This window comes from Tyto alba, unplaced genomic scaffold (genome assembly GCF_018691265.1).
Source record: "Tyto alba isolate M040663 unplaced genomic scaffold, T.alba_DEE_v4.0 Super-Scaffold_9, whole genome shotgun sequence".
Classification (NCBI taxonomy): Eukaryota; Metazoa; Chordata; class Aves; order Strigiformes; family Tytonidae; genus Tyto; species Tyto alba.
In genome coordinates this window covers 14,539,904-14,565,509 of record NW_024881330.1, presented here as the reverse complement: position 1 = coordinate 14,565,509, position 25,606 = coordinate 14,539,904, and the positions used below count along the sequence as shown (strand labels likewise).

Sequence of the window (25,606 nt, the reverse complement as noted above, 5' to 3'; positions counted from 1 at the left end):
TGGCTGTAAACTTGCTTTCTGAAACACATCTTACGAACACATCACTGAAAAGCTGGTGATAGAAGCTGCCTAAAGTTTAATAAATATTTAAATAAAAATCACAGAATTAAAATGTGGGGAGGAACTGTACCTCTAAGACATAGCTCAGTTCTGGGAGAGATGAGCAGCTGTGTTGTCTCCAAAATAATCACTGGACCCCAAAGCACAAAAATCCTAGTACTGGGGGGAAAACAGCAGTTCCCTTCCTCCAGGAAGCCAGGCTTGCCTTAGGAAACACTAATAAGGTCCATGACATAGTCCTGTATCTTCCTCTTCAGTCCTTGGAGCTACTTCGCACATCAGGGGTCAGCCACAGAAGAAAAGGGATCATATCTGTGAATGCCTTTGAGTTAGAGGCAAGACAACAAACAGGGAGCTTTGGAAGCTCTACCACATCTCCTGTGCATCTGCTCAAGAACAGATACTGTTACTCAGTGGTGGGGAAAACGAGTTTTCCCCAGGTATGCTCTGGGTTGCCAACAGCAACCATAGTTCTCTCCTATGCCCTGCAGATTGCTATGTGCCCGAGTTTTACTGTGAGCAGAGTTTTCTGTTTAAGCCAAGGTGAAACATTTTATGAGGGAGTTCTTCATCATCACTGGGCATAACAGTAACTGTACAGGAGCAGAATCAATGTAAACATACCATAGTTTCAACTCACTATCTCTGAAGAGTCTATAATTTACAATTGAATCAAACTTCAGCTGATCAGGTGGGTATCACATATAAATGATATAAATGAGTAATAATACCCATTACCTCAAAAGATACACACATCTAATCTTTCAATTCAGTAAAAGCGCATGAATTTCTATCATTAGCTCAAGAATACTTGTCAACAGCGCCCAATCAAATGTGAATGCTGGAGGTGGAGTTTTGATTTGAAAGCAGCTTGCAGTTTTTAATGATGGCTCAAACATGTAAAATGCCATTTGGAATGATTACAGTGTCTGCTTGGTGAAGGACAGGTAATTATCAATGTCTACATTAAAACTATAGTGACTGAAATCTGTCCCAGAAGATGTTCTGTGCCTTTCTCTAGCACACTGTCTTTCCTAATGTTCAGTCTCAGAAATAATGGTCCATCATGACTGGTACCTTTCGAAGACTGACAGATATGACTACTTTACTCAAGGATCATTATAAATCACAAGTGATAGAAGAAAAAATAGTAGGGGAGCAATACAAAGAAAACAAGATGCTTCTTTGTCATTACTATTATGTTGTCTCAAGGACAGTCCAGAATACTGTGTCATTTCAGTGTACTGTGTCACTGATCAATATTCAGTAATACTGATGGACTGCAATATAACTGATGATCTCAGGAAAATGAGTGAATTCCTTACTTGATTGGCACAAAAATGTATTATCTTCAAAAAACACGGATAAAATCTATATGTTATGCTTCATCTACTGGAATTTTGAACATGCTGAGAAATATTTTGAAGCCTTATTAAAAAAGCAAAAATTCAAGTAGAATCCTTAACAATTTGGCTTAATTTGGAAAAATTGTGGAGCAGCCATAGGTTTCTGAAATGTTTGGTGAAAATTAGTCACAGTTTGGAATCCAAGCCTACTTATTTAAACATGTAAGTAAAGATCTATCACAAAAAGCTCCTATATTTGTATTTTTTATGATTTATTTATTTACCTGGTTGTCATTTTCAAAGCCATTCAATTATTTGAGACCATATCTTTTTTCAAATGGATAGAAAGTCTGTACCTCTGCCAGCACAATGACAGACCTCCACAAGCTAAGATACTCAAGGAATATACCTGCTTTATTGCTGGGGAAAAAAAAAGAGCTTAAACATGTAATTTCGATTAGAATTTGTTTACCAAATTCAAAATTTTCTGATGGTCTGGATGATTACCTTTTTTCCCAGAAACCCAGCTGATCTCCAAGAGAACTCTGTCCACCAAACAGGTTTCCAGTTTGCCACACCTTGGCAACCAGTATGGAGACCTGGAAAACCATCCGGTAGCTCTTCATGGTGGACTTCAGTACTGGCGAACCCCAGCAGAGGTAGGAAATGAACAGTTATTCCAAATAATATCCAATTCATTTTCTTTCACTCCTTAACCAGGACAAAGTTGAATTTTAAAATCTTTGCCCTTTCAGAGAGCTCTGCCTGATCTGGGATTTGTTAGTTTTCTAAGAAATAGGTAAAGAAGACAAATGGGATCTAATAAAAAAATACCACCTGCCCCACTGAAAAGCTGGGAACATCTGTTTTCTGTCTTCCAAGAAGGCTTAAGTCAGTCATGGTTCAGAAATGTGAATGCTCAGATTCATAGAAAGAGGGCTGAAGATGACCTGAAACAACAACTCATTCAGCCTCTGCTCAGGAAAGGACAGACCTTGCCCCCAAGATTTGTCTAGCCTGTTCTGTAAAACCTTCCCAGCTACTCTGTCACAGTCCTTGGCCAGTTTCACCATTAGGAAATTGTTGCCCACGCTGGACCATGTGCCACTCTTGTCCTGGGGATACTGGTGAAGTCAGGTATCATTGCAGCTTAGGAGACCAACAGAAAACTCAAAATTGTGTTTTTTTAGCTAAATATCTTTTTAAGATGGTCATTACTCTAACCCTGCAAAAGTAATTTCAGGGGAGTGATGGTCACAGAGGAAATGCGTAAGTGGGAAGAATGCAGGAGAGAAAGTTCAGAGCTAGAGGATAACTGCAGTTTGACACTGGTCCTGTGATTTGCTGGATAGCTGTCACCACTACCTATCTGGTACGTGAAGAAATGCACACATATCCCTAACACTGCAAAAATAACTGACAAGGCAGCTTTTATAGGAAACCAGTATTACCAACTCTAGCCAGCCAAGGCTCCCTTGGGGATGTCAAGTGGGACTTGAAAATAAACTGAGGTTTGCTTGGTATTTAAAATACTTTTTTATTTCTTGCTGATCCACCAAGCCTTTTCACTTTGCTCACATTCCATAGTTTCAATCTCTTCTCTGTGTCTAGGAACCTACAATAAAAATGAGAGCTCAGCTTTCATAAAACCTCTTTATTTCACGAGGTGGTAGTAGAAGAAATATTCCTAAAGTAAAAGTATTTAAGATACGGGGTTTGGACCTATGGTCAGGATGTGAACTGTCACTTCCCAAGAGGCATCACTTTCCCAGACCTGATGCTATTTACATTACAAGGTCTGACAAGATCACAGCCCAGGGGTTTATGGCAAAAACTCTTTTAATTAATCTACTATCTATGACAAAAATGTGGCAAATATTGAAGGGCATGTGTTAATAGAAACTATGAATATTCAGCAAAGCCATACAAGGAAGACAAACATAAAGAACCTTCTACTTGGCAGTTATCTATGCTGAGCTTTAAATTAGCCAAACAGGACAAATGGATTTAGTGCTGTGCCATGTTATTTCATCTAGATTACTAAAAGATACACAACTAGGGCCATCAATCTACAGACCCAAATCCTACAACTATCAGCAAATTACATGCTATAAGCTACGCAATTTTGAAAGCTAATACTCTTTATCTGGTTCTAATTCTCAGTGTTTCACATTTTTACAATAATCACAGCATTTAACTACTCACAGGACTATTCTACTGGGAACTGAACATTCCTTTAGAAGAAAAACTTAGGAGGAATAAAGTTAATTTCCAAAGTTAGTATAAACAGATAAACACATTATCTCTGTGAGGCCAGGACGGGAAACTAAGGTTTCAGATTTAGGATTTACCCCTGAAATACATAATTTAATAAAATAAAGAACTTCCTGGTAATGGCATTAAGACTCTTACATCTCTTAACAAACACATCACATATCTGAAGAAATTATTTTTGGCATAAGAGATATACGATCTCATGAACCAACTGATTTCATCAATGGAAGACTTTCCTGCTGTGGGCTAATAAATCACCCCAGCCAGCAAGTGCCAGCCATTTACAGTAATAACTGGCTGAGGGTAACATGAAGATCATAGAACTATTACTTCTGCAGATACAAGAAAGTGAAAACCCCAAGAGGACAAACACATATGAATATTATCAAGGTGACCATACCTAATTTACCCTTGGTATTAGATACGTGTTTGCATTGAAGTCACTCAGAAATTTTACAAATTATTTCTTCTAGCTTTATTCCTACTGTGAAGCTAATTATTGGTCTTTTCATTGAGATCTCTTCTGCAGTTTGTACTGGCCTAAACATCTTATATTATACTGGTATAAAAAAATCGTAAATAACTCAGTTGAGTAGCACCAGTACAAAAGTGCAAAAAGAAAATTGGAAACCATGTATTTCAGTAACACTGTCATATGCAAATATTGCTATAACCCATTTTAGAAGTATAGGAAATGGGATTGGATATCATACCAGTGGTTTCATACCAAAATTTCTGGATTTTTAAATACCATGTCCTCACTAGCTTTTTTATTTCCTTAGCCATATGGAAAACAGTCAGGCACAATTAACTATTTGTCAGAAAACAATCTATTAATTAACACCATTCTGTGCGAATGAGCTGAAAATCATGTTCTTTGCTTTGCCAAAAAGCTTCCATTTCTGCCTCATGTTTGTGTTCAGAACTAAACATAGCTACAGATACATTGCTTGATATAACTGACCAAGGGAAAAAAGAACAACTGCTGCTGCTGTTTTTCAGAACCAGCAGCCAGCAAGACTTTTCTAAAGATAGGTAGGGGGTCAGCAGGGCTTCAACTCTGCATCTCATAAAATTCTTTACTGACAGATGTTTGAATAACTGGGCAGAAATAGATTAAACCCCAATTAAAACATTCATATTTGTGGCGGGGCTTGAAAGAGAAAAGAGAGGGGGGAGAGTAAGTTACACTGTTTTCTAGGCTTAACCTTTAAAATGCGGGACCTGACTTTAATTGTATTTATATCCACTCAATTCTACTGATGTCAATGGATTTACTCCTAAATTATGCCAGAAGGAAATCAGGCTAGCTATTACCACATTTTCATGCATATAACCAGCACCCCTTTAAAAGTACTGTTTATTCAAAAGCATGTCGTCAGACAAAATGCATCCTCAGACATCCCAGATAAAATCAGAGCAAGAGGCAATCAGTGATAGGGAATGCCAGGGGAGAACTGCAATGTGACAGAAAAAAAAGGGAAAGAGGAGATCTGGAGCAAACTTCCTTTGCTGTTATCTGCACATGCACATAACCTTCACTGCTGCTGAATCCTGGGCACTAAAATAATAACCTCTGGGGCTGACACAAGGCAACACGGTGGCGATTTGCTTCCCTAGTATAAAAACAGTCTGTGATCTGTGTCACCTCTAAGATTGTTTTTCTTATATTTTATTTTTTAGTAGAGAAGCCTTCAATGCTGATGCTTCCAAAACTTTGAACCCCTTTGCAGGTCCACGCAGGGATACAGGTGCGTAACCATTATCAGTTAGTGGCTGGCTGCTTGTAACCGTTTTACAGAATTGTTCACTCACTTGGATATGATCCCATAACCACAACCCATTCCTTCTGCTTGTGCTTGAAAATATCAGAGCAGCTGTTTCAAGTTATTTGAAGGGGCTAGAGACTGAGGTTTTACTTGATGGTGTCCAGGCTAATGGAAACCGATGATGTACATGACCTTTGATGAGTGCAAACAGCCCCTCTGTCCCGTCTGAAGTGAAAGAAGACAGAGAAGCTAAAATTCCTCCCTTTGAGGTGTCCTTGCACCTGTGAAGAATTAATCTTATAGGGTTATGAAAGGTTCAGAGAAGGCCGGTCCTATTCTTGCCAACAGGGGATTTTTCAACACTTTCCAGCCCACTCAACAGTCGGTACACCTGTCTGCACCCAGCCGTCTCTGCAGTGCATCGGTGGGCTGCTCCTGCCACTGTCACCTTCTCACAGGCTCCTGTAGCTCAGCTTCATCTCCCCATATTTTCCAGTGCCGTCCCACTCTTCCCTTCTGCCAGGTTCTATTCATCTTTTTGCACTCGTCCATTTGGTTTATGTCCCACAGGAACAAAATCCACAGCAGGGACACAATGTCTGATGTGTGGTTCCATGTTTCCTCCTTCCTCTACTTTGCCTACTCAGATGGTTAGAGTCTGGAGCAGGGTCTGCTCCTGTTGGTATTGTTTATGCTGCAATCTCACACCATGGCATTCCAGGTTTGGCAAGTCCCTAGGCCCTCATACTAACATAATTATTAATATTCTGTTATTAACCACAACAGCCATCACCAGAATCAGTGCTACTCTCTTCCTCATTTCAAACTCTTGCAACAACAAAGCAACAACCCAACAATAAGTCAGCTTGTCCTCAATAATCAGCTTTCCCCAAAAATGCAAAACCAGCAGGCCTCAAGACAAAAATGTCACATAGGACATTCTCACGCTACCCCATGCAGCTGTGCAATCCCTCTCTATGCTGCTCCTCTTTGCAATACCTCCAGCTTCTTCCATCTCTTCCAGTTGCCTTTGCCTTTAACCCTATGATTCAGTGATCCAAAGAACATCGCAATAATAAGCATTTTTGAAGTGGAATGAACACCTGTGTGTGTTTAAACCTAAAGTTTTAATGTATTCTCCCCCTGCAGGGCCTGAAGAAAGCCTCATGGGATTAGATGAGGCTAGAGACAACAGCACTAAACGCTTCTTTCCATAATAACATGCAAGCTTTTCGTTCCACAAATTGGTAAGCTTTTATTTTCATAGCAGGCTTCTCCTCAAAGTGAACTTTTTAGAGCCATTTCCATAAACATCACTGACATTTCCAGTATGAAGCACACAAAAGCAGCTATACCCATACTACACATCAGCAGCCTACTCTGGCCAATGTCTGCAACTATTTTCAGCACAAGATCAACAAACGAATGTTTACACAGCAGCATCTGCTCAGCAGAAATGTATAAATAAAAAAATCCCCAACAATAACATGATGTGTTCACACAGTTTCAGGAATCTTCACTGTGGCTAACAGTTGTCAGCATCTAGTGAGTAAAACCCAGGTGCTTCCTTCCAGCTACAGTTACTATATGAGCACCTGAAACTCAGGGAATCCAAATAATGTCTGAGAAAACCTTTGGTAAATCCATTTGTCTTGGACAAGACCAGAAATGTCACTACGTTGGGAGCAGCAGGTCCAAACCCCTACACTGAGTCTCCTTCTGATGTACACCTAAAGAAACAGCCACTCTGGCTCCAGAGCCCCTTTTTGTACCCTGACTACTGAACAGGCACACTGTACAAGCCGATATGCCCTTCCAAAGGAGGGGGTTGAAATACCTGTACTTAAAAAAAAAATGCTCCATGGTATCCATCTAGATCTCCAAGATGGTCCTCACCAGTCTTGCAGCTGGAGCTGGTAAGAGTGGGTGCTCTGTTGCTGGAGTTGCTGACAAGATGGCTCACTCTTCGTAGCAGTGTGCCATCTAAGTGCTACCATTTTTTAGCAACTTCTTTTGACTCTTCTGATCCCTATCTCCAAGAGGCTTAACTTCTATAGCTTGTTATACCTGTGACTCTGTTGCTACTGTCTGACTTTTCTGAAAAAAGATTAAGCTGTTAGAGGAGAAAACCACTTATTGTCACTATTAGACCAGAAAAAAAAGCAACTCCATGGGACATTTCAGGTACAGCAGCTCTAAAATGGACTGCAGAGTTTTCCATGGATGCTATAGTGTAGTTATTACTAAGGATGGTGTACCACTTCTCTGTCAAAGTTGCATCAATTCTGTGTGCTGTGCTAGTGCTGGAAAAGACCCGATGTCGCTCCAAGAGGTTCTGCCTTGAGGTCGGGTGTGATACAACAGTACCTAATTTCTCTCCTCCTACTGTATGTCTGACAGGGTAATTCCTCAGTGCCTCCTCTGAGTGTGAGGCCACTTCACTTCTTTCATGTCCTCCCTCTCCAGGCCTTGTAACGCTGGATGTATGAGGAACTCTACCAGGAACAACGCAAGGATGGGACAGTTTCTCATACATCTAGAGAACTTCGCTCTTCCAGAAGATGCCCGTTTGGTTTCTCCTATCCACTGACCCCTCTTCTCACCCTGTCTCTTTCAGGCTGTTTTTCCTATCTTGCATCCAAACTCTAAAGTGAACATCAGATTCCATCTCTACATACTTTGGGTCTTTCCATTTGATTTCACTAGATTTCCTGCTTGAAGAAGTAATGGTCCTTCAGCCTTAGTGATCAGTTTTCATTGCACAAAGAAGAGGACACAAAACTGTGTGTGAACTGTAGAAATCACATTTATTCTGTCTCCATTTCTCTGTCCCCTGCAGCTGGCTGTTTAGGGCTGACATTAAAAAGGGAAATGTTGCTTTCTTATGTAGTTATTGTGCAACTCCTCCTTCATTTCTTAATCCTTCATGTGAGGGAAACAGCCAGGAGAAGAATATTGTACATGTTGGAATTTTTGTCCATCTCTCCATGGGGATGATTAGCAAAATACTGTCTCTCCACAGATTTACCACTGTAAAATGAGATCAAAATCTGGCCCTTCAAGGGAAGCGTTACTTTTGGAAGTGATCAGAAGCAGCTGCTTTCAAAACCAGTGACGCTGGCTGTTTGTGGTAACTCAACAATTTGTCTTAGGAATTTTACTTGTGAGGACAGAAGAACTTTTCTGAAGTATTGCTAAATAAGGTATCTACTAATAAAAAAAACATATAGCAATGCTCCCAAATTCCTTGCAATGCCACAATAATCATTAGATGGTAATCTCTGACAAGGTTAAATCTAATGTTATTCAATGGCTGTTCCCCAAAGTAGTTTCCCTTTTGGTCGTAAAATCATTATCTTACTGTTTAAACATTCAGGCTTTCCTCTCTATTTCACAGTTCATAAAGCACCTTTATGGTGTTGAGATTTTTTTTTCCCAAACAGACAGACAACGGTTTGTTTTTCCTGCTTTGATTAAATCCTACATCCCACAAGCAGTGAACCTGTGATACTGCTCTACTGTTTTTAATTGTCTCCTTCTATTAAGATGCCAGCACTGTATGTCTTTCCTGCGGCCCCAGCGCGATTTTGCTACGTGCCTGGCATTAGCGCTGTTGGGTCTGAGGTTAATGTGTACATCGTACAACTCATTAGCCGTGCATTACTATCAGAGCCAAAAATCAACATGATTGATCCAACAATATGTTTGGGCTTGGGACTGAGACTCAAATGAGGTCTCACCAAAAGCAGAGGTCAGCAAATTGGCACAAATTTTGCTGTGCACAGAGAAAGCTTTTCTTCCAAACTATTCATCAGGGAAGGTATAAATGACAACTAATATGGGCCTCATTAAAAATGAGAAGAGGAAACCCCTTGGAGAGGGCAAGGAGGCTCCCTCACTATAATTTTGGTTTTTTTTTTTCAATCCTTTCCTAAAGCTTTTATTTATGTTACAGTAAAGACAATGTGGAACTTAAAGGTAGCTGTGTGGCTTGGGGCTTAGGAGACTTGTTAGACTAATTATCATGATGTGCACTATCAATTACTGTCCAGTTAAGTAGGGACGGCAACTCTGCAGGCAGAAATAAATCTTCAGTACCAAAGGATCTGGGAGAAGGGAATAAAAGGATTTTTTTTTTTTTATCAGCACTATTATTTTAGTTAAAACTGCAGTGTCAAAACATTTCCCATCTTAAAATAACTAAAATAAAACAGAGCCTAGTTTAAGAGTGGGAGAGAGGAAAGGAATGATGCAAGAAACCTTTTCAATCGTGGACTTGATTCAAGTACAGTTCTTACAAGGATTTCACTCATAATTCAAGCACTCTTGTCGCAGTCAGGACCTGAAACCAGTAGTCCAAAATATGCTATTTTACATATGGTATCAGCATGTTCTTTCTTCCTCAGTAACCAAGGGTGTTGAAAATGCTATTGATACAACAATTAGGCTGTACGAGAAATACTTCCCTGCAGTCTCCAGAGTTGCTGTGTTGCAATATAATTGTCTAATGGCACATTTTTGTAAGGGCTGTCATGGTATTATGGGTATAATTTTATTTTTACAGGACACGATAATAAGGTAAAAGGCTGGCATTAATAGCCTTAGGAATCTATTACATAAACAGAGGTTGAGGATTAAAATTGGACTGGATTTGTAGAGTCTGCATTGAGTAAATGTCTTGCCACACTGAAAATTAAAACACATACAAGTTTTCCCTCTCCACTCTTTTTTTAAAATTCTATTCTTCTAAAGGTCAATCACTCTTTCCAACTGAGAACACAGCTTCTTCTCAAGATATTTTTAGAAAATCTGTTTATTTTTCTCTGTTAACAGTTGTTTGGCAAAACAGGATACAAGGCATATACTGCTTCTGCATGTACCAGCAGCACTACCCTGCTCTTCCACAATGCACCTCAAACATTAACCGGCTCATCTGTCCTAAAAGCACTTATGGGTAGAGACAACACACCTCTGATTTCAAGCTGAGTGGGTGAGCATAATGGGGCAACACTATGCAAAAAGTTATGCAAAAAAAACCTCAAATGTTTTCCTCTAAATTAGGGCATTTTTACTAGGAACGGCTCCACTTTTGCCAGGAGTTTTCTCCATGGGGATCAGCTGATGGTCCTGGTAGAAGGGCTGCAGGGCAGAGAGGAGTTTTTAACGGCCTATTCTGCTGCTATCTATTTATTCATGTCATTAATAAAAGAGCTGAAATGGGAGTATTGTTGTGCTAGAAACAAAAGCCCCCGATGACTGGGGTGAGAGGAATTCACACTGGGCAGAGCTTGAAGGTCAACACACCTGGGCCCCTACATTCCCCTGAAGGTGATTTTTAACTTCAGGAGACAAAACCAGCAAATGAGAACAAGGTAACTTTGAACAGAGAAAATACAGCTCAACGGGAACTTAGAAAATCTGGGACTTCTAAGATAGACAATCCCTCTCCTTTCAAACTTCTTATGTGCAGCCAATAAGCAAAAAAATGCAAACAAATGAGCAAACAGACACAGTGCAAGGGTGTAGCTCTTGCAAAACACCGTCTTAGTGCCCATTGCATTGCAGCGATGTGTACTTGGGGTAGATCTGCCCTGGGGATGTAAGAATAAGTCTGCTTGCCCCATGCAATTTAAATAAGCCCTCGGAGCTAGAGGGCAAGCTGGGTGTCCACAGCACTGCTTGGGTCTGTGTGGTCAATGGGGTCGATGCTCAGGGCTTTCCTGTTGCTCAGTCTGCACTTGCCTTGCTCTTCGTTTCAACTGAGTTTGCCCCAAAGCATTGATTTAATAGCAGTCTCCTCACCCTGGACAACCACTCCACAGCATCATCAAATGTCCAGGATGAGCTCCACACCTTCCCCAACCAACGTGCTGGTCTACTTTCTGCCCACCTCAGCTGGACAAGAACAAGTGCTCCCCTCTCCTACTCTGGCACTGCTGACACCCTATTTGCACCAGAGGAAGGAGGCAGAAACAGATCGGGGCAGAAGGAGACCAGTTGTTTTGGTGCTTAGGTGCTTAAAATAATTGGGAAGGGCATCCTCTGCTCCCCAACTGATGGCAGGGCTGGATATGGGTTCAGTAGAGGTCTCTGCTTCCTTGTGCAACATATATTTTATTAAGGAGAGGCTCAAGTTGCATTTAAGTCTCATTTGAAAACCAGGGAGCATCACTGTCTCCAACTGCTTCACTGTCGTTCCTGCAGTATTTACTGTCAGAGGCTGAGAGAAAAAAGGAGGCCTTTCACTTGCTTCTGAATGAAAAGGATCAAAGCCTTCCTTTACCTGTATCTTTTCTGCTTTTTTTTTTTTTTTTCCAGATGAACTTGACTGCAGGTATGTTCAAACACGGGCCTTCAAACCTGTGAAGCCCCAAAAGGTGAGCTGAGCTGGAACGTGCGTGAGGGGAGGTGGACCCTTTTGGACAGATGCAGCTGCCAAGGTGAAAGATGGAGAGGCCCAACATCCTGAAAATTTATCCAGATCTAGGATGAAAATCCCTCATCTAGCAAAATCTAGAAAGTTCCTTGTCCAATAAAATCCAGCCCAGGCCAGTCAAGCAGCAGTTCAGGTTTGGGTTATGTAGAAGAAAGAGTTAAGCATCCATGCTGTGGCAGACACGATGTGCGAAGCGGCTGGTGTTCAGGACCACACCGGGACGTGCTCCCACAGCCACCACGTTGGAGGAACTGAGAGAAACAGCTCCCACACCCTGGGGAGGCAGTGAACCACACCCCCACACCCCCACACCCCACACCCCCCCCGTTTCCTTTCAGCATCCTCTCCTCCTTCCAAGCTACAGCCCATCATTTCCCCTCTCGAACCCTGCTCAGCGTTTGTCAGCGGGACATCTGCAGAGGTCCCTCTCACCGCAGAGCCACAGCCACCACGTGGAACCCACCATTACTCCATGTCCCCCTCTGGCACAGCTGCCAGAGCAGGGGTCATGCCTCTGGGCTCACAATTCCTCCTGATGCAGGAAGGGAAAAGTTAAATAAAACTTCACAGTGGGATGACATTAAAAAGGAACTTTCTCGGTGTTCCTATGGTTCACAGGAACATCCATAGCAATATGCTGTATTTTATGGAAAAACTTAAGTCAGTTTTTAGGAGTATTAGAGCAAAACTGAGGGACAGCAGGCAGGGTGAGATTACCTCTGCTGGGATCCAGTCAGGCCTAACACAACCCTTGTAGGAAGGGTGAGGCGACATGCAGGGCGCCAGTTTACACTTCAGTTCAATTTCTGCAAGAATAATTTAACACCTGAAAGATACTGCAGGCACAACGGCACTCACTCACTATTTAACTGTGCTCCGTAATTACCTGATACAGGGTTTTTTCTTCACTGTAACAACCAAATGGTACTGCAGAAGTAAAGACTTTCAAGCTCAGGACCTTCATGAATTTAATTTACCATCATATTCCTATAATTTTTTGTGATTGATTTAAACTTACTCTTCTTTCCAATCTCCTTGTACTGAGCATTTCTGCCTGACTTAGACTTATCATTTGCTCAGCTCTCACTGGCACGGGAAGAAATAGCATGTGCATTAGGGACAGATACTGGAAAAGTGTTTAAAACAGTATGGTGAATTAAATAGCTCTTTTCAGACTGAGTTTTCCTTAATATATCCATTTACTGAATGCACTTAAAGCAATAACAGAATGAAGTTACTGCTGATAAAAGTGGCCTGTGGAGGAACCTCACTGAAGCTGGGAGAGGAAATTACTCTTCATGCTATTTCAGGTTTACGTCTTTCCTAAGAACAGTCTGATTGTTATCCCAGATAATGAAGACTGTTAATGTAATTAAGCGCTCTGTTGTGGTATTTTGCAAAGCAAACAAATAAGTTCCAGAATTAATAAGCTGCAAGGTTAAGTGACAAAGGGCAGTAGCAGGACTCTTCATTTGGATGTAAGTGCTCCATAGCAAGCAATTAGCTGGGATTTAAAAGTACAATTTCTTATTTAAGACACACAGATTTTCTAATTTAAGGTATGTATAATCTCCAAAAGGTCAGATCACTTTTAAGGTTATGACCAAATGTGTATTATCACTATGAGAAATCGGGTCTTTCTCTAACTGCTCAAAATAGGAGGCCACGATCAAATTGTCTAGGTCTTCTTCCCAGGTATTATAGATGGGTAGTATTCCCAAACACGCCTAGATAACTAGTAAAGAAAACAGATACTGAAAGAAAAGAACAAAAAAAAAAAAAAAAACCTTGTAGAGACTAGAAATTCTAAAGGAGACCACACTACAGGAATGTAATTTCCTCGCAAACAAATTAGGCATTTGAGTAATAGTTTTCTTAGCAAACACCCATGTTTCTAGCAGGATTTTTTATCTGGTTAAACCATACACTGATTTGCACTGTGGGGTTAAGACACAGTACAACCCAAAGCTCACTGCAGTTTCAGCCTAAACATGCACAGGTACTTTCCAAGGCCAGAAGAAAGACCTGGGGATTAGTATAACCTGGATTTTATTTCTGAATATGCCACTGGTTCATCCTGTGCAGCCTGTGGAGGCAGCTAGCCCAGAAGAAGAATTATACAATGCCTAATGAGGCAGCCCTGTTTCCCAATTCCTTCTCCCTTGCCACAGGCTCTCGCTACTTCTCTTACACAGGGATTTTAATTTGTCATAAAAACGGCAGAAAGCTAATGCTACCCCACCAAAAGTAATGAGTTTTCTACCAGCGTAACTATCTGATCTGGCTCAGGGTCAGACAAGCACTGCCACCACTGAGATGGAAGAGCAGGGAGAGCTAAGTGGGACAGCAGCAGCCTCAACCATGGACACAGCCATGCCAGGGTTTTTAAAATGCTGCCTAGAAGCTTCTGTGCTTCACTGGAAGCTGGTTAAAATTAGATATTCACAATGTTAAATAAAGGCAAAATGTTTTATCTTCGTGATGGGCTGGTGGTTTTCATGTGCAAAGACATTTTAAGCTCACTATTACAATTTAGAAATTATCTAAAATTTTAAGACTGAAGCTTCTACCCCATTCTTTGAAAACTCATTTATCTGTGATGAGAATAACAATGCAGCTGTGTTGCTGTCTACTTTTTTTGCTAACCAGTGAACATACTTCCAAAGGAAATGGTAAAACAGAAACATTTTCATTTCATAGTGGGGAAAAAAAATAAAACAAACAAATACACTCTCATGTAATTCGCTTAAATCTTGTTTGGACAGCTTGCATGGCTCACAATCTCACTGTTATCACTTCCTTCTCTGAATTAGAGCAAGAGCAGGAAGATAAATATAATACTGCAATATATGGCTCGATACTGATGAAGATCACTCTGCTGCGACATGCCTTGCACTTCACCTCTAACACAATGATATGGTTATCTAAGGTTTGAGGAGACTGAACAGTTTCTAATATATTAAAACACTTTTCATTTCAGAGATGGTGTCAGGAGCTGAAAAACAACTCCAATACGCTGTGCCACTTTGGTTCTTTCCCCTCCAGTATGGGATGTTTTCTTCCCTACAATCCCCCCACCAGATTTGCGGGAGCAGCAACACACTTGCCCTGTGCAGGCAGAGCAACATGAACAGCAACCAGGAGCTGGGGTTAAGAGTTAGTGAGAAAAGCCCAGAGAGGCACTCTTTCTGCAGCTTCAAATTATAAAAGACAACTTGCAGCAACTCCTATTTTAAGTTTCTCAAAGGAGCTTTGAGATCACTGCCTGTAAGACATTTGACATCCAGAAAGCAGAACAGTCTCTGCCTGCAGAAGCACTTTTTCTTTACTCTAAGCCTACATTTAAAGTGTCACTAGTACAGTGAGGACAGGGAGAGACAGATCTTGGGGTTTCATTTATGTTTTGTTCTTTTTTAACTGACCCAGCCACAAACCTGGCACCTGGCTATAGCTTCAGCTTCCCCTGAAACCAGTCATGCTTCTGCTTGTGTGGCCAACTGCTGAATTGGCAAAAACTACACTTGCAAGACCGCTTTTGCCAGAACACCTTTTTTGTGTTTGCATTAAAGAGGCAAAAAGGTAGATAAAGCTTTTGTCGACAATATATTGGTCTATTGGAGCAGATGTTACAAAGTGATAAAATAAAATACCATTTCCTCAGTGTTTTAGCTCTCCAGTGCAAGAACTGAATTTCCTCCTCACGAAAGAACTCAATGGTCGGTGGATAAGTGTGAGGAGAAAAGCGGTGATGCCTGTTTCAGCTCCTCTATAAGCCACAGGATGTGGAGAACTATAAAGTGGGGGAAAAGAGAGGTGGAAATCGTTTCTACAACGATTGAAAGGATTCCTAGAAAGCAGAGGGGCAATTAACACACATGGAAAAGCTCCTCAGTTAGGATGACATTACTAACTTCTTTTTTTGTCTTTGGTCACTAAAAGTATCTTTACAGGAAGCATTGAAAAAAGAAAAGACGTGGAAAGATTAAAATTCACATATAGCTGTTCCCTCCCGCTTAGCACGCTTGTTAATTCCATATACAGGTTTTGTTGAAGTGAAAAGACAAATACAAGAAAGAAAAGGTAATGGGGAGCACACACACTTCATCACAAACCGATACTTGACATTTCTCTTAGTTACAGAAAAGTTTTAGGACACTGGTGACTAATATAACTCCCTAAATCTTGGCCAGCTTCAGAAACACATGCCATAAGTTCAAGGTCAGGACAAGGTTAGTGCCTTAATAACAGAGGGAATATAGCATCTCTAATGATTGCTTCTGGCTGTTTTTCTCCTTACCTATAATAATGCCACTGTGATTGTTTGCTTTCTTAAAGTGATGCAGAGCTCTTTGCTTTACCTGCTGATGGAACCTTTCTGCCCACCCTGGGGCACAGCCAGGGACCTGATGGTGGACCAGCGAGATGGATATTTCATGCTGAAGAACACAAATTTAGGGCTGTCTTCACAGGGAAGTTCAGTGAAGGTGGCAGAATCCTGTTAGCATGCAATTGCATACTACCTTAGATAACCTACTACTTATTTTAATGTTACCCACCTGAGGGAGGCTCCGCTAATGAATCTATTTTTATAGCATCATAAAGGTTGAAGTTTAGAGCTAAGTTTAGAGCAGAGACATACAAAAAATGTCAAACCAGGAAATAGCTTAATGAAAGAAGAGAGTAATCACAGCAAATTACAGTGAAATTTCTATGGGATTACATTTTGCATTCCCCAAACAAGCAGAGGAATTCATCTCACTTAGTGTCATTCCATTTTGCTGAGAATTCACTGTAAGGATATGCTATGTAAGTAACATAATGTAATACCATAAAAGCTGTCTTAAAAGTTACAGTCTAAGATGCTTTTCAAAATGGAGTTCAGATTTCTTCCCACTGCAGTCCATGGAAAAACAGCAAGATATGCCACAAAATATCACAGAGAAAAAAAAAAAATTGTAATATTAGGAGGAATACAAGGCATATGTTTTATTTTGTGGCTACTAATGATGAGGTCCCTCTCTAAACTCCAACGTTTAGAAACCAACCAACGGTGGATGTGGTAGAGAAGTTCACCCCAGAAGAAGAAAGCTGGTGTGTTCAGTGTGCTTCCAAAATTCACTGCAGAATTTAATCTCTCCCCGCTGGCAAGCCCAGGTTTTGTACAAGGAGCACCTAGGATATCCGCCCCTCTGAAACAGTGCATATACAGCACAGCACATATACCTTCCTCTCCCACACTTCAGGTTATCTTTCTTTCACCCAGGCTTTACAACCCATAGTCCCATAACAAAACAAAAGCAATTTCACATATTTTTTTACCATATGTAGTGATTTTTTCTATTTTTCAACAGGTCTCCAATGTAAGAAGAAGCTGCGAACTTTTGACCTCACTCTGTTACTATGGCACAGCTCTGGATAGTTAGTTTAGTGAAAAAAACATGTTGACTTTTGGGTAACAATGTCACTGCAAATCTCTCAAGGCTAATTCTTGATGACAGTCCCTGTAAATATACTGGAACGTGCACAGAGCAGCAGCCTGGCCCTATTAAAGGCAACGCAAGTTTCACCACTAAATTCAGAAGGACCTCGAACTGTTCCATAATGAGTAACATGAAATAAGATCTCAGTCCATAAGGCAAAAAAAAGAGGAGAAAGAAGTGTGTGAATGGGATAATGGGATATCGTGTATTAACTGTAAGGAGAGGAAATTCATAAATCAGAAGTGTGCCATGTGTCTGCTTAAAATGATCTGTGTATATTTTACATAGAAGGTCTATTTGATCTGTTGCAGAGCAGTTACGCTTTTAGAGGAGGGCATTTTGCAATAGAAAAAGTCTCTAATAGTCAGCTTTTCATAAGTTTATAGAAACAGATAGAAAAGGCAAAACATGATTTGACCCCACAGCTATACAGTTTAACACTGTTAAAATTTACTTACCAATGCTTTGGTGTTTTAACCCAAAATTATTCCCCCAAATTTTTACATTTTCTACAGCACTAAGCCATAGAGTTGTGCTGTCCTCCCCACTCTGCAAGCTTGGAGGGAGGGACAGGAAAACATACCAAATCTGCCTGAAAGTTTTGAAATCTTTACCTCGCTACAAGTGGTGTGGACTCACCCATGTTTTGCTAGAAAGTTGTGGGTTCTTAAAGCATGCTAGACACCTGCACTTTTGGCTCCCATATTTTCATCTGCAAAATCCCAACAAAGCTAAAATATACAGTATGTTTTTCAGGGTGATCACAGTCAGCTTTCCACACCTGTGCTGGATGCACTGGTTGAAAGGGTAGTGTGTACAGAGTGGCCATTTTTTTTTTTCCACGCACCACAACTGGAGAGGCAGAGATGCTCCGAATGGCTGCCCAGGCAACAACTAGATGGGAGGGATTTCTAGGCACAATCCTAACACTGTTACTGTAGTAAAGCTGCACTTATCAGTTGGTACAGTGCCCAAAACAAATTCTGAGATTACTAATGTAAAACCAGATCATCTCATACTGATACCATCCCTGTTCATTCATGGGTTGGCTTTCCACAGGTCAGTAGATCCTAAACTGCTCTCAAATTGAAGACCAGCTTTCCCCTGTGGCACAAAGTATTTTGAAATTCAAACTGTAGGAGACATGGGGTATGAGTTGCAATTGCAAGCTCAGCTCAGCCTTCTACAAAGATCAGCTCAAGTGCAGGGTTACAATTAAAGAACAAGCTCCCAGGTACAGCGGGGACACCACCTCATGCTCCAGGCCATGCCCAGCTCCTGTGGCCAGGCACGGCGGAGGGGTGGACCATGGACCAAGGGACTGATCACTTCCCAGGCTGGGAGTAGGAAGGTGACATCTCATATACATGAACAGGAGACATACCAGCAGGGGAGCTCAAGGCTGGTGTCAGTTTTTGTGACTCATGTCCCATGCCTGAACGTGACAGATCATGAGACTTTTCATCTCCCAGGAAAGTCTTTGCTAATTGCCATACAGAAGTGAAGACTCAGGGGACATTCTATGGTTTGGTTTTTTTTTTTTTTTTTTTTTTTTTTTTCCAAGCACAAGAATTGGCATGTTAAGAAAAGAAAGGTCTTCACAGAAAGCTAAATCAAGACCCAGAACCTCATTTAGCCTCTCCGTTTCCAGACAAGGCTGAATTCAGGACCAAAGAGCAAGTGAGAAAGAGAGAGCTTAGAAATGAAAATAAGAACGTTTTCATTACCTTTTCTGCAAGCCAGCCTAGATGCCTAATCTCTCGACTTCCAGCAATGCCTGTTTTACCCAGCTGGTCTCTGACCTCTGCAATCACCCTGGGGATGAGCTCATTGACACTGGAGTGGATGGCATTGAACCAGGCCTGGGCTGTAGCTGAATCCTTACTCCTGAGCACCACGGTGTGCTTGGCATCAGGTGAATGAACTTCAATAAGTCTAGAAAAATGGGGGGGGAAAAACATTATGTTCACTCAGATACCATTATGCAGCTAAATTTATTACCTCACTTAGTGTCAGCAATGAGTTACAAGGAAGGATACTAATATCAAGACCTAGCATTAAAAACTTACCTTTACAACACCTGAATAGAGTAGGACCATCTTAGACGAAGCCAGGTCTGTACTGGCATTATGATAAAATCCTTGAGAAGGTGATGTGCCAGAGCTGATGCAACCCCACATCTAACATATATATTCAAACATAAAGGCAAGAGGAGAATTCACACACTGTCACTCACTGACACAGCAGCCGCCCAGAACTGCATGGGAGATAACTGCGGAGAAGCCAGGGATAAGCTGCAGCCTTCTTTAGCTGAGTATCACAGCACATCCAGAGTTTCTCAATGTGTTTATTTTACACATACAGAGCTAAATGAAAACCACCCTCATCCCAAATGGAGGAGTTTTCTTAGGACTGTGCTGTGGTTTCAGCGATACCAGTAAGCATCAACCAGAAGCCCACCAGAATTGCCCTCCTCCAGGCATTACCAAAGTCCTCAATGCTTCATTTAGATCCTGCTAATAGTGGAAGCAAGAAAGTGCTAACCACAACTGTATGTTTGCTGCTGGCAGGCATCTTTTACAGTTTTCCAAACCCCTGTGGAAAGAGATGTTTTTGTTTTTTGTTTTTTTTTTCTTTTTTTTTTTTTTTTTTCCAAAAAACCCATGCTTACTACACCATCCTGTGGGCTTCCGCCCCATCACTGTGGTTTGAAAAGCACAAACGAACCCAGTTTTCAGGAAAATGAATCCTGTCCATCGTGGTTATAGGACCTGTGCCAACACCTTTGCTAACAACAACAAAAATGCTTTGAGAGGCAGCTGCAGCTATTTCAGCTCTGTTCTCAGTGAAGTTATTAGTTATTACTGAGGCTTTGTGGGCCACTTTTACTTAACATTTGTTAAATAACCCACAAAGCAATAGTCTGGTTTATCTTTATGTAGCAATTATAAAACCAAGCCCTGGTCACTGCCTGTCACTCAACTCTATTATCACATTTGTGCTTTTTCATTATACATGTACAGTGACCGCGCCTGAACGTTACCCACACAAATTTGACCTAGGATCTGAGCCTAAGCACGTACTTCTGTCCTGTGTGTACTGCTGCCCAATCTTTGGGACACACAACAACTCCTTTCTGTATCAGAAAAGTAATTAGTTCTGTGGAATTTATTCAGGTTGAGGTTCAAAACAATACCGTCATGCAAATATTTGTTATGCAATTACAAAATCCTGCAATTTGGAGCTTAACTAACAATTAAGAGGTTTTAATTAATTGGTTAAACCAGAGCGGAATCCAGTACAGAGGGCAACTCAATCTGCGCAGCTCTCTGGGGCTTGGGGAGCAAGAACCGTTGGTCTCGTGTTTGTCCATTTTGGGAAGGGGAGGTCTCTACGTAGACACTGCTCTAAAGATAGAAAAGGTCATGATTTTCCAAACTCAGCAGCTGAACTGTTCAGGGTCCTAAATCACTGTTTGGATATCTTAAAAAGTGGGTTGATTTTTCATAAAGCACCGAGCCAACATAATAATGCATGTTTCCTCAGTAAAGCTGCTGGAGCTCAGGACCATCTGAAAATAAAGGCTCTTATTTAGCTGCCCCAGGATGCACCAAGGATTCAATGAATCCTTGGTACCAAAAGGAAAATTCCTCATCAGATGATGCAAGTCTGGTGAATAACAAAACTATGTAGATAGGTGCGTTCCCAATCACACCCTCATTTTTTTTCTGAACTGCAAGAAAAAGCCATCTCCCTGATGGTCATGATTTATCCATTTGTGTCCCTTGATCATTATGATCATGTACAGCTACCACAACCTGGTCTGTCTTTCCATCAGAAACATTGCTTTCCCACTGCTGTCTGAACTTGACTTTGAACTTGTTCTTGTAGGCAGCTATCACTGGAAACAAACTATACAGATTTGGATTTCCAGAGTATATTGTCGTAATTGGTAAAACATTGCTTATTACTTACAGAGCACTTTTGGGGATGAGATCTCACACCATTTTACAAATGAGGTCAGTGACAGCATCCCCATTTCACCACTGAAAAGTGGAAAGGTTCATAATCCAGACAAGGCAGGGAACAAGCCAGGAACAACATTCTACCTCTCATTTTAATATTTCTTTTAAAGACAAAAGTTATTTGGACAGCATACCAGTATTGTGTTGGCTTTGAAAAATGTTAGTGCACCGTATGGATTGTGTGAAACAATGATCTTTACAAAGCCTGTGGTTTCTGTAAGGGAACTCCCACCTCCAAAGTTGCTGCATATCGTGCGGTAAACAAAGTGCTGAACAAGGACTATAAAGACTCAGAAGAACGTGCTGCTTTTTCAGTTGCAAAGGAACAGCAGCAGACTTCTGCAACTTCTTTTTAAGTTACAGTTGTAGCAGGCTTTTGTTTAAAAATAAATTTTCTAGAGCTGAAAGAGCTTCCAATTGGCAACTAACTTCCCCCGAATTTGGAAAGCACTTAAATTCTTAAAGTAAGTGGATTAACATACAAAGAAGTATTTTACTACTTGGGCCTTCATCAAAGTGTATTTCCATTGACAGTGGCTTTTTAAGTATTTGTGCAAGAGTTCTGTCCCCTAAAATAATGAACATTTAGACAGCTCTTAATTCTGATTGAGGGGTTCTAAACTATGCATATTCTAATATAGAGAGATTCTACTGTGATATTAATGTATATATTATAGTATATATATACACACATACATACTGAGCCGTGCTTGCAAAAATATTCTTAAAATATCATCCCTCAGTGACTTCTAATCGGGCTATTTTGGGGACTGCTTGTCAGTCATCAAAGTCTGATGGTAATGTACTAACAACTGCAGGAAGTCTACCTCATTCCCTGAGCTGAGTGACAGGAAGATTGGACAATACATGCTATACTTCTCAAAAGTGAGTTCAAAATGGGAATAAATGCTGCTTTGACAGCCCTGAAACTGAATCCTTTTATCCAGGGCACTGGTCCAGCCTGAGGAATAGGTCTGCAAGCATCATTCCTGTGCAAGCTGCTAGTTAGGGCACCTTTTTTATTGATATCTTAAGGGTGGAAGTCTAAATCCTCAACTGCCTGAACTCTGTTACGGGCGATTGCTATATGATCTGGGCACTAAATCATCTTTAGGAAACCGGGCTTGCAGATTTCCACTAAAGATCCAGGACTCCCATCTCCGCAGCCAGTGGGGACAGAGATGCTCTAAGAAACTTAAAATCTTCCCAGAAATCCATAGGCTCTGACTGCAGTCAGATGCTGCAAGTGCTGCATCCCTATAAACTCGTCCCTTTTCTGTCTTTCAGCCTACGCTATTTTGATTCACCAGTCCATTTGGATGATGCTTTTTGTATAACAGATGACTGATGGCATTTCCATATTTTTTGAAAAGTAAAAAACCACCAGTGACCTTAGTAAACTCAAACACTAAAGCACTTAAACGTTTCCAGCACTTCAGCCATTGTAGCTTTGATTTGTTCCTTGGCTAAACTGACCACCGCTTACTGACTTCTGTTTATCTGCAGTTCAGTGATAAAGTTCCCTTAATTCCCCACTGAATTGAAATATTTAGGGCAATGCCACAGCTGTGTTTATTCTCACACTCCACCACAGTTATGTAAATACTGCATATGGAGCTGTTTCTGATAAAGCCCATACCAACCCAAAGGAATTATATGTAAGCTCTAGATGGCTGCCAAGATGCACGGCATCTCTCCAGCTTGGCAATGCATATGAATGATATCACATTTTCTCAGAGATCGTTTGGCAAACCTTATAATAAAAGAGTAATTTTCTCTCTCCTTCTCAAAGAGTACCACTGAACCGAGGAGTGTTTCCAGCATCCCCTTCTCCAACCGCACAACACGGGGTGACACAAAACCCAGTGCCTCCAAATGCTGTAACCTTCCACATAAGAGGCCAAATCTCCCTCCCTCACTTCATCATCCACAGTTTTTACCTTACAGAGGATCAGAAGAAGTTGAAAGCAAATGTTTGATAGACCATACTCATTCCATATTTGATAAGGCCTCTTTTTGTAGGAGTGTTCATTATCTAAGAAATACCTCTTATCAAATCTATTGAAAGTACTTCTCCCACCAGCATTGGCTCAGGACCAAATCCGGCACTGATTTACACTTTATGTCTCTTCCCAGGTCAGATTATGCATTCAGTGACTGATTAAAGTGTGTAGTAAATCCCTTGAAGTTAATGATAAGCTGGAGCCAGAGTTATTCAAGTCTATCATGCTACTTTGATTTTGCTGTGGCATAGCCAGGAGCAAAACACTCTGACACTGACTCTGCAAACTTAAAAAAGGATCAAGGGCCAAATTGCTCACTCCATCTCCTTCATCACTGTCTACACATGAAACCACGGTAAGTAATTTTCTCAATTTCTGAGTGTACAAACACAGAAGCCTTTACAGCATAAGGGGGGATTTAGAGGAACACAATCAGAGATTATATCTGAATAGTTGTACATTTTGTTATGCAATAAGTTTAAAAACCTGTTAAGGTTATTTTTCAATTCTACATGCAGCATCAGGAGATGAACCAGGAACAAAATACATTAAAATTAAGCAATAGAAACTTTGGGTTTAATCTGCAAGGAAAATATTCCACAGAGAGACTGTGAGGCTTACAACAAATTCTACAGCATACACTGAAGAAGCATCTTCATTTGATGCAATTAAATGAAGGTGAAAGCAATTTTTCCAAGAGCTATTTGGTGATCGAGTGGAATTTTTCTATGTGAAAGTCCCTCAGTCCCCTCACTGTCACAACGGTACCTGCTGTATTAACAGTTACTTGCTGAGTTTCAATTTACAGTGGTAAAAATGATGTAGATACTAATTTCTTGGGAACTGGACTAGACTGATGTCCAAACAGAGGGTGTATATATCACTAATGAGCTGTCACAGTTTATTTCATTTCTATTTGCCACCAGCTGGTCTTTAATGAAAGCGATATCAGCGTAGTTGTGCTGCATGCAAGTAAGGAAGGGATTTGGTTCTGTAACAGACTTGCTCACACCGCTGTGTGCTGACACTGACCGATCTGCAGAGCCCATCACATGCTGCCTTCTCTACCCAGAACAACTACAAAAGTCATTTAATAGCTTTTAAATGTCTATGGATGTTAAGGAGCAGAACTCTTTCCCTGCACTGCCCAAAAGACCTCTTATCTTTTTCTTTCTTGAGTTTTTCCTTTATATTCTGGTTGTAATAGTGCTGAACACTGGTAATGCAGGAATACACAGTCCAGCCTTCTTCACAGTGTATTAAGCACCAAACAATGGCAAAAGTGCTGTTTCAAAGAGCAGTGGGGGTCAGTTACTTTGGGGAAAAAAAAAAAAAAAAAAAAAAAAAAGATTAGAGGCATGGTAGGAATTTGATTTAACCTTTAAAAGATGCTGCCTGAACCTTTAAGATCAGATGTTGTAATTGGTGTGGTCAATACCTTGACCACAACTCCCTGAAGCAACTCTTTCACAGCAAGAGGGAAAGTGTATTAATGCTAGGAAAAAAAAAAAAAAAATGTTTCGGCCACAAAAGCTGCACCTCTAGCAAAGCCACAGCCAACCTCGAAGCACCTTCTGCAGCAAAGCAAACTTTCTGCAGCTAGAGCTGTGTCTGGGCTAAGCAAAGAGCACCTGACGGTAGCTGGTAATTGTGGTGAACGACTCCTTCAGATTGAGACAAGGGTGGAGAGTCTCATACTGTTGTATAAATAAGAGAACATTGGCTTGGAGAAGAATTAGAAGTCTTCTGAGAAGGAACAAGGAACACCACTGTTGCCGTTAGGCAGTGTTGTAGCAGGACGCAGGGGAAAGAAGGGGACATGATCCACGAACATAGATGAAAATTAACAGGGAAACGGGACAAATGAGCAGGGCTGTTGGTAGATCAGCTCTGTCTTCTGGATGAATTGTCATGGGAGAAAGTCTTACTGGAAGAGACAAATAGCAGGTCCACCTCATCTAAACAGAGTGCGTCTCAATGTCTCATTATTTTATACATCTACTTTTTGGCTTCCATGATCAAGAAATCCAAGGGATGACTGTTTAGTTGCCAAGTGAATCAAAACAGAAGCCAAACTGTTCAATAACCACAACAACAAAACCACAAATTCACTCTGGATCAATTATTGGCTTCTGAACACTGGGGAGAGAGCACCACCTGGGAGCCGGCCTCTTCGGGGGTGGCAGGCATGGCTCACCTCCCAGCACTTTCCC

At 41.0% G+C, this 25,606-nt stretch overlaps 1 protein-coding gene across 1 annotated transcript in view; it reads right to left on the bottom strand.

Annotated features, from left to right (window-relative positions):
- The window catches only part of SNTB1 (syntrophin beta 1), a 115,112-nt gene that overhangs the window by 23,197 nt on the left and 66,309 nt on the right, over positions 1-25,606 (bottom strand). Inside the window, exon 3 of the mRNA XM_042785977.1 lies at positions 19,093-19,300. Coding sequence (XP_042641911.1) covers positions 19,093-19,300 — 208 coding nt within the window. The remainder of the gene's footprint in view (positions 1-19,092; positions 19,301-25,606) is intronic.